Below are 10,506 nucleotides of genomic sequence, written 5' to 3' on the forward strand. Positions count from 1 at the left end.
CGATTTTCATTTAGCGTATCTCATTCGATGTATCTTTTTATTCTAAAAAATTTACCTGTGAACGTCAAATCTCTAAATAAACAAGTTTTTAAGTTATGAGCACAAAACTACGTTTGACGTCTTGATTGTTTATTTAAAAATTGTTCCACTAAAAAATTGATGAATCCCAAAATGGTAACCCTTTTGTAATATCTCATACTACACATTTCAACTGTCAAACCTCGTCTTTTCGATTATGTCGAAAAACGGCTTATTTTTTACTAACTTGATTGGTCTATGAATCATATTTTGAGATAATGTAGGCTCTTAAATAATTATGACCGGTTTTTTGCTTCAAATACCCCTTATAGTCTACGAGCTAGTGAACCCTCCGACTAACGGTCGTCCTGTAAGGCTAGAATCTTGTAGAGTGATAATTCATAGGACACCAAGGCTAAAAACCATGACCTGGCAGGCCTCAGCCGTGCACGTCATCAGCCATTTTATTTTTTAAAATGTAAAATATCTAAGAAAAAAAAACTTTCTTCTGTAAGCTTCAAAATTTAATATCATTTAATTTATTTATTGACAATTATGGAAAAAAATTGACAGGCGATTAGAGTAAGCATAAGTATCTGCCAGGTGAGTCGAAAAGTGCATATTTTAGGGGGTAAAATAAACTTTCTCCTGTAAAGTTTAAATTTAAGTATGTGTTTGAGTAAGTCATCTAGAAGAAATATGTACAATGACAGGCGATTCTGAAGAACATAAGACCTAGCCAGGCGAGGGAAAAGATTAGGGTTTTTTTCTTAAAATATTTTTTTTTGCATCGAACAAATTTTTTTAGGTTTTTTGGATCATTCCAAACAGAAAAGGTATTTAGTGACTTTTCTCTAAAGTTGATAGTTTTTGACATATAAGCATAAGCGATTAAAAATTTAAAAATTGCGAAATCGGCCATTTTTAATTCCCAAAAACTATCAGAAAAGCTGAAAATGTCAATGTTGCCAAGGTAGATAGGTATTCTTTAAAGATCGATTGATGAAATCACGAATACAATGTCGAAAACCCCTTTGTTTTTTAATTGCTAATCAAGCGGTCATAAATTAAATCATATATCCTTGGACCAAAAATATATCGATTGAACCTAACCTACCTTAGTACAAATGTGCACATAGAAAAAGTTACAGCCCTTTGAAGTTACAATATAAAAATCGATTTTTTCCAATAATGTGAGTTACATAAAAAAGAATAATTAATATTTTTAATATATCGCACCTTTTGGGAAACAGTGATACAAATACAAATTTTTCACATAAAAATAAATATATAACAAAAAAAAAAACTTACTTCTGTAAGGTTCAAAATTTAATATCATATCATAAGTTTATTTATTGATAATTATCATGGAAAAAAATTACAGGCCATTTGAGTAAGCAAAAGTATCTACCAGGTGAGTTGAAAGGTGTATAATTTAGGGGTAAAATAAACTTTCTCCTGTAAAGTTTAAATTTAAGTATGTGTTTGAGCAAGTCATTTAGAAGAAATGTGTACAATGACGGGCGGTTCTGAACAGCATAAGACCTTGCCAGGCGAAGGGAAAGATGCTAAGCGCGTGCAAGTTCACTACGGAGACCAAAGGATGGTATCGTACGCTTCATATTCGTGAATTCTCGCATTTAAAATAATGTATTTATTGTACCTGGCGATCGGAACTATAGTATCGGTAGCTATGTAAAATAAGTGCATTATTTTGAATGCCAGAATTCACGAAAATGAAGAGTAGGCTCTAGGCTAGGATACCATCCTTTGGTCTCCGTAGTGAGCACACGCTAAGAGGCGTAACGTGAACGCAGATAGTGTGAATGACATTACATAAAAGTAAAAATTATAGATGCAATCTAAGCGCGTGCAAGTTCACTACGGAGACCAAAGGATGGTATCGTACGCTTCATATTCGTGAATTCTCGCATTTAAAATAATGTATTTATTGTACCTGGCGATCGGAACTATAGTATCGGTAGCTATGTAAAATAAGTGCATTATTTTGAATGCCAGAATTCACGAAAATGAAGAGTAGGCTCTAGGCTAGGATACCATCCTTTGGTCTCCGTAGTGAGCACACGCTAAGAGGCGTAACGTGAACGCAGATAGTGTGAATGACATTACATAAAAGTAAAAATTATAGATGCAATCAGGCCCGTGCGCAGGGGGGTGTTTTGGGGGTTCTAACCCCCCCCCCCCCCATCGAGAATTTTTCCACATAATTTTCCACTAGCAATAGTCCTTATTCTACGAAAGTCAAACCGACTTGATAATAAATATTTTGTTGTCAATTTTTGTTTCGACATTCTCAACTTTCTCGATCTTGTGCACGTTTTTTTTTTTAATTTTCCCGCCTTTTTTACCTCCTATTATCAGTGTCATTGTGAATGCAACCATCGATAGTATCGATTATGGAGACCTGTAAGAAGGAGTGGAAACGGAAAGCATCGTTTGTGGGCTAACTGATGTTTAAATTTAGTTAATAAAAATATAATATGTAAATTAACTACAGACCGACAGTCTGACTTTTATAAAATTAATGTTAATTTTTGTGAAATATTTTGTCTCAAAAAATGCATTGTTTCGACAGAAAAACTTTCAAGATCCTCCGATTATCACTACCATTTTCAGGTTAAAATGTTAAAATAAAAACCAATAATAGGTAGATAATGCACAAATTTTGTTTACACCGAACGAAATAACATACAAACGAATATAATCCATGAACGTTATAAATAACATAAAGACAAATCATTATAAAAAAAGTCTATTAACTTCGTTAAGTTCCCTTTTGAATTTTTTAACGGAACGATAACTCGATATAAATCCCGGTACGAAGAAAGTTCTTTTAGTGTAAGCTTTCTTGGCACTCATATTTAAATAATATTAACCACCAAAACCAGTAATTTTATATTAACTACGAATAATTAATTATTTTCAAAATTTTCACATTCACTCCAATGCAAAACTAGCATCTATCTCTACGCCAACTCCGCCTAGTGACAAACCAAGCACCAAGCAAACAGGCAAAATAGTGTACACAAATTTCAAGGTCGTCCTATCTCGATTCCTCTCCTCTGTGTAGGTCTCCATAGTATCGATACAACTGACTCGAACTGACTAGTCAGCTGTTCGGGCTGTGCGGACATTTGTTGACTGTTTGTTGACATTGATTGATTTTCGATCCTCATATTTTTTACCATGGACATTCGTCGCTTTTTGTGTAAAAAACCGCGGATTGAACACAAAAATGTAAGTATCGAATGCTGTTGATTTCAGTAGAATATCAATCACAGCAAGGATTTGCAGGTTATTGTGCTACAGTTTATAGTATTGATGATACCTTTTGTTTATTGATAGGACGTGGGTGAATGTAATCAAGATAAACTTCCAACGGTTCAAACTCAGGCCGGATCTGCAGAAAAAAAAGCATGCAAGCAAGAAACGGAAGCAGGACAGGTATATTTTAATTTATATAATAGGTCATTTCATATCAGAAAATCTATTTGAATTTCTAGGGCGGGCACGATTCACAACTGCAATTAGAACATTGTGAAGGTTTCGTTGATTTTTATTCGGAGCATTATCATTGATACGTTTTTTATTTCAATATGATATTGACTTTTCAGTTATATTTTTAGAAAATTGCTGATAACGAAAAAACAATTTATTTTTATGTCACACTCATTAATTGTTAAAAAACTAACTGGGGTACAAAAACTGAAAATAATGCATATTTGTTGCTAGTATAAACTTTTCATGAATGTATCAACAACAAAACGTATCTACATCAAACCTACGAAATTTTCAAACTTTATGAACAAAATACGATTTTACTAAAGCCGGACTTTCTTATGATTTTGCAAAAATTGGATATTTATCATGTATTTACTTCCTCCGAACATCTGTTATATGTGTATTTTCGACGTACTTCTTAACAATATTATTGTCCTACTACGATGTTTTATAAAATCATGTTTGAGAAATTCCAAGAATTCTTTCAGTACATTGAAAAACCCTATATACAGTGCTAGTCAAAAGTCCGTACCCCCCCTCGTATCTTTTGAACGGTTATACCTATAATAGTGAAATTTGGAGATAGGAAATAAACGGACGTACGCTTCTTAACTAGTCATGACAGGTGACGTAATAGTGACAGATGACTTTACAGCGCCACTGTGACAGATAATTTTAAATGGGACCTTATGGCAAGTGACACCTCGTTTGAAAGGTATTGAAAATACCTATTCAGTCATACTAATATTGTTTAAGTTTAAGCTAATTTTGACGAATTAATGAAATAAATATAAAATTGTAGTTTCATTTAATTAATTCAAAATTCCGCCTATGATTACTTGTCAAAAAGGTTGACGTTGACGTAAAAACTACTAGAGAATCGAAAAACGTCAACTTTTTTGACAAAAAAACCATAGGCGTACATTTGAATTTTTATTAATTAAATGCGAAGCTACAATATTATATTTATTTAATTTATTCACCAAAATCAAAATCAACTAAAACACAAAAAAATTAGTATGGCTGAGTAGGTATTTTGAATACCTTTCAAACGAGGTATCACTTGCCATAAGGTCCCATTTAAAATTATCGGTCACAGTGGCTCTGTAACGTCATCTGTCACTATTACGTCACCTGTCATAACTAGTTAAGAAGCTTACGTCAGTTAATTTCCTCCATCCAAATTTCACTATTATAGGTAAAACCGTTCAAAAGATAAGAGGGGGGTACGGACTTTTGACTAGCACTGTATAAAGATAATGAATTCAGTATGAACAGAGACTAATGTTTCTTGTATTCTCTTTTGCAGAGTTCTTCAGATATGGACATTGATCCTGAGGTACCAAAAAGTCCATCTTCGCCAGTTTGCTCTACGAATGATAATCTAAGTTCATACGATATAGGATTATTCGTACAAAGGTCTTCGGCTGATGGGATAAATTTAATCCCTGGATTGCAAAAGAAAATTTGGACTCCACCTGACGGCTACAGTTTTCCCGCATCGGGCCCTAGAAATTTGAAGTTCCAACGCTCTTGGCTCCTGACATACTCATGGCTGGCGTACTCGGAGAGAGAAGACGGTGCATTTTGCAAATGCTGTGTCTTATTTTGTGCTCGAGCGGGAGGGGTTGGTCGTCAAACCTTGGGCCAGTTGGTCACGAATCCATTGAGAAACTGGAAAAAAGCACTGGACACTTTCGAAAAGCACAATGCATCAGAATATCACAAGAGAAGCCTGTTGCAATGGAGCTTGAGACTGGAAATCGAAGACGAAAATGCTTTATCCATTGATTTACAACTTTCGAAACAAAAACTTGACTTTATAAATGAAAGTAAACTACGCATGATTCCAATTATTGAAACAATTATTCTTTGTGGCCGGCAAGGGCTTGCTCTTCGGGGTTCCAGGGATACGGGGAGAATTTCTGAAGATGAACCGTTAATTAATGATGGAAATTTCCGAGCTCTCTTGAGATTTCGAGCAAAAAATGATGAGAAGTTGAAGAAACAACTGGTTGAATCGCCAAAGAATGCTATGTATATAAGCAACCGAGTTCAGAATGAACTAATTAACATTTGTCACGATCTGATCATGAATCACATTGTCGATCGAGTCAACGAATCGATGGGCTTTTCTTTTCTTGGAGATGACACACCGGACATTGCAGGAATAGAACAAAGTTCAATTTGCACTCGATACTTGGATAAGAGCGACGGGAAGTTTATCATTCGTGAAGATTTTTTGTGCTTCATCACTATCGCAGATTTCACTGGAAAAGGAATAGGAACTTCTTATCTCAATTTCTTGGATTCTTCCGGACTTAATTGCACATATTTTCTCGGACAGGGATATGATGGCGCGAGAGCGGTTAGCGGAGAATTCCATGGAGCCCAAGCTGTTGTCAGAGAGCGTTATCCACTCGCGCTCTACTCCCATTGTGCGGCTCACAGCTTTAATTTGGCAGTCAGCTCTGCATGCAATATAACAGCAATCAGAAATTGTTTGGGAACCCTCGAAAGCATTCATACTTTCTTCATCTATCCGAAACGCCAAAATGCTCTTCAAGATGCGATCAATGAAGATGAGACGCTACGTGAAAGTCGGTTGAAGAAATTGAAAAAATTTTGCAAAACCAGATGGGTAGAGCAACACGAGTCTGTCGCAACTTATCTGCACTTACAACCAGCAGTAATTCGCGCTCTTGATGTGATTTCGACCACCTGGAAGGATCCGACGACTTCATCTGGAGCTTTCCAACTTCTTTCAGCAATAAAAACTGCAAATTTCCAGGTAAAATTCAAGACTCACACTAGCACGTTACCAGCTCTCTATTATAAGATGTTTGTATATTCTTCATTCTTTGAATTTAATTTCCAGATCTCCATGCATATTTTGAGCTCAGTACATTCTTTGACTTTGTCTCTCAGTCGAGTACTTCAGTCCGAAAACCAGGATCTTGGCGAGGCTATCGAACTGGCTGATGCTGCGAAACAAGTCCTGCTTGAAAGAAGAGAAAACGCCGAAAAGGACTTCAGAGAAATTTTCAAAACCGTGAGCGAAATCAGCGCAAAATACGACATCGAACTGTGGAAACCAAGACTCGCGTCAAAACAGACTCAACGCTCCAACGTACAAACTGATTCAGTTCAAGATTATTTTCGCATAACGATTTACATCCCATACATTGATTTGTTTCTGACCCATATACAAGATCGATTTTTGAATCACCGCAAAATTTTATCAAACTTTGCTTGCCTCTTCCCCAACAAAATGAAGAATTTGTTTGAACCTCAACTGTTTAAACCAGGGGTTCTCAATCTGTGGTACATGTACCACTGGTGGTACATTTCATTAGGTGCGGTGGTACATTTCATTAGGTGCGGTGGTACACAAAACGCGAAACCACAGCCAAAATCCAGCATATTTGTAGTTAATTAACATACCTACCTCCATAGATACTTCAGTTAGGTGGTACTAAAAATAATTATAAGCATTTTGGTGGTACATGGCTCAAAAACATTGAAAACCACTGGTTTAAACCATACTCTTCAATTTTGCGGGATGATTCCCGTGACATCTGGGTAGACGAAGTCAAACTTTGGCGTCAACGCATCGCCGGAAAGAACGTTAAAAATTCGCTTGAAGCACTCGATGTGTGCAATGGAGATGCGTTTCCAAATGTACATCAAATGCTTCGCATTTTGGCAGTTCTGCCTGTAACGACAGCAACGAATGAACGCTCCTTTTCAACATTGCGTCGCCTCAAGACTTACCTCAGGTCAACAATGTCTGAAGATCGGCTGAACGAATTAGCTTCGCTCAATATACATCGCGATGTCGAGGTCGATCCGCAAAGAGTTTTGGAGAAGTTTTTTTCTACACCTCGCAGAGTTAATTTATTATATAATAACTGAATATCAAGTCAAGACCAAGACACAATAAAATGTCTTCATTTATAAGAAAAGTTTCTTATTATTTTTTATTAACTTCATAACCTAACATGATACACATATGTCAAACCCCCCCCCCCCTCATAAACGAATTCTGCGCACGGGCCTGGATGCAATACGTTTTATTAATTGTTGTGTAATCTACATTATTTTTTACATCAATTATCATCATCATCTGAAAATAAACCAAATATTTTAATTAATTAATAATGTCATTATAAGAATTGAATATCGCGCTCAGTTACATAGGACTGTTTATTAAATCAAATAACTGTATATTACCTGAAATGTATTCTTCAGTATCAGTTGACTGTGCTTCGGCAGTATCAGCATTTGTAGGGTCTTGTGAAATTATGTCGTATATAGAAGAAGGAATTTCTCAAGTATCGAAAAAATCTCTTCTTTCTTCTCTACTATTTCTGCATTTCCTAACTCTGCAAATGCCTTTTTATACTGATCAGATTTTTCTAATATTTTAAAAGGTCTTTTTTCCTCTTCTTAAAAAGGACGGGTTAAAATCGCAACCGGTCAATGCATGAAATCCTGGTAAGCTTTGGCATATCGAGGTTCCTAATTTTTCATACAATTCAGAAATATTTATCCATTTTTTAAAATTGTTGGTGCCATATTCCATGTAGGTTTTTAAATTATAATTGCGGAGATGGTCCATTGTCGAGCATTATTATTAAAATATCTATGTCACACGTTTTTATTAATACGTCGGATATATCTTCATCCATTTGGCATGCATGGTATATTATTTTGGTATCAGCTTCCTCACGATGTTGGCATGATAGCCTATCATTGACATTGAAGATAACAGAGTTGTTGTGGACACTATAAGTATGGCATTCTTTGTAATTTAAATTTACTATGGTATTTCCGATAAACTGTGTCATTTCATTTGAGCTCCAGTGTGTAATTAAAAAGTCCACAAAAGCTTCTTTGAATTGTATGTTGTGAAGCTCTTTAATGAAATCAACCGGTCTAACTTGTTCTGGACCAGTAATTAAATAATTTTTATTCCGTACTTCATGGCGTTTGGCTCGTTCATAATCTTTAATGGAGGGAGAAAAATATTGATCACAAATAATATCTACTCGTGAAGCATGAGAAGTTGTTGATATCGACATATTTTTTTTCGAAATGCCACCGAACGTTTTTGGGATATTTTTAAATGTATGTAGCAAGAAGAATCCATCGAAAATAACAACATCAAAACGTCTTGGTACTTGGTCACTGCTAACAGTTGCCTTCAAAATCTCAACCATTGCTGATTTGTTAGTTTTATGTATGGTTCCATCTTCATGAGAAAGGGACATTGGAACAACTGTAATGGGGTATGATAATGTTTTTTTTTTCTAAATCGATGTTAAATTTCATTGACAGCGCTAGCAGACGGCCAAGTAAATCACGTTGGGCACGGATTTCATGAACCTTATCACCGGCTTTGATTTTTTTTCTGTTTTTCAGAGGCAAAATTCATAATTTTCACCTGTCTAATTGTTTTTTCAAATCTTTTTCCATTCAGTGAACATTCGGTAATAAATTTTTCTTTTAATTTTTTGCCCGATTCTATAAAATTTAATAAGTAATCGTGTACTGCGATCGAAGCTACTTGCCATTGCCAATATTATACAAACATTATTTGTCTAGATTCAAATTAAATGAATTCGAAAATCTTTCGAAAGTAATTATGAACTTCCGCAACTGTGCAGAATCTCTTTTTATTGCATGTTCTTGCAGGTCCGCTTATACATGATTTTTTCTACGTAAACCTGTAATGTTCATTGTGTGAGATATAATTGTTGCTCTTATACCGTGACTAGCCCATCGCTGACGAGCAGAATTAGAATTTGTAAACTGAATCACCCCGGTCAATCTTCTGCCTGCGTCAGCATTAATGGTTTGTTCGAGGACTAAATCTATTGGCTGTCTAGAAAAAGATTGATCAATTCGTTTGATTCCGAGGTATCCTTCTTGCATGAATTTTTCAATTGATGGGTGTGTAAGTCCAACTTTCAACAAATTATCGTGATATTTTACCAACCATCGCGAATAATTGGATTGATTTGTAACAAAAAATATACTTGCTATTTTTGACAAAATATATCTGTACAAAGAAAAGTTTCCAGTCCTTATGCTTTGACTCAGTAACTGATAGTAATGAACAAGATCCATACAAGTAACATAAAATTGGGGCGTTTTCCCAAAAGTTCCTTTTCTACATTATTCTTTGTAAAGTTTGCTTTTTATAATTTTTAAATTACCCGGTAGCAAATTGTACAATTTGGGCCCTATGTAACCAACATATCTTTGAAGGATGGATTTATTACATTTTGGTAGAATTGTATTATGTGTTATATATCTAGTTTGGTGGGCATGACTGTTAAAATTTAATATTATCTTTTTCATGTATATGTATAAGGGCTTTATAACAGAATAATTTACGTACATTTAAAAATTTACTTGCGTTATATAACAGCTCACTAGAATATCTAAATTTTTTCCCGTATATAATTCTAATTAGCCATTTCTGAATAATATTTATAGAATGTAAGTAATTATTGCGTATTCCACCCCATCCTAAAAGGCCATATGTAAGTTGAGATTGTATAAGTGCATAATAAAGAATTCGCAAATGAGTTATTCCTAAAAATTGTTTTTAAAATTTAAATCTTGATAAGAGTCCTCTTAATTTATTTACTATATTATTTGCTTGGGTGTTCCATCGTAAATGTTTATCAATTATACCTAGATATTTAATCTCATATGTATGTGGAATTTCATTTTTTGCATAAATTTTTAATGAGCCAAGATTTGGGAGGTTATTAACATATGATGTAAATGGTATATATTTTGTTTTTTCTATATTTAAAGTAGTAAGTTTATTAACCCATTAACCGCCAAGCAAAGAAATACTGCAATAATATGTAATATATTTGATTAACTAGAGTAAAATAAACTTATACATTCGTAAAAAAATTTTTTTACACTTTGATAATGGCAGGTGTC

The 10,506-nt window shown here is 34.6% G+C and overlaps 1 protein-coding gene across 1 annotated transcript; it reads left to right on the top strand.

Annotated features, from left to right (window-relative positions):
• Nucleotides 1-3,225: 3,225 nt before the first annotated feature.
• Nucleotides 3,226-7,830, top strand: LOC114339273 (zinc finger MYM-type protein 1-like). Its single transcript, XM_050660591.1, has 5 exons — nucleotides 3,226-3,276; nucleotides 3,385-3,483; nucleotides 4,850-6,331; nucleotides 6,419-6,670; nucleotides 7,792-7,830. Exons 1-5 carry the CDS (start codon nucleotides 3,226-3,228, stop codon nucleotides 7,828-7,830), a joined length of 1,923 nt encoding a protein of 640 aa, XP_050516548.1.
• Nucleotides 7,831-10,506: the final 2,676 nt, after the last annotated feature.

This window comes from Diabrotica virgifera, chromosome 9 (assembly GCF_917563875.1).
Source record: "Diabrotica virgifera virgifera chromosome 9, PGI_DIABVI_V3a".
NCBI classification, from domain to species: domain Eukaryota; kingdom Metazoa; phylum Arthropoda; class Insecta; order Coleoptera; family Chrysomelidae; genus Diabrotica; species Diabrotica virgifera.

Coding starts and splice junctions, on each gene's coding strand:
- LOC114339273 (XM_050660591.1), top strand. CDS start 3,226: ATGGACATTCGTCGCTTTTTGTGTAAAAAACCGCGGATTGAACACAAA. Junction 6,332..6,418: donor TAAAAACTGCAAATTTCCAG/GTAAAATTCAAG, acceptor TTTAATTTCCAG/ATCTCCATGCATATTTTGAG. Junction 6,671..7,791: donor AACAGACTCAACGCTCCAAC/GTACAAACTGAT, acceptor TGTATTCTTCAG/TATCAGTTGACTGTGCTTCG.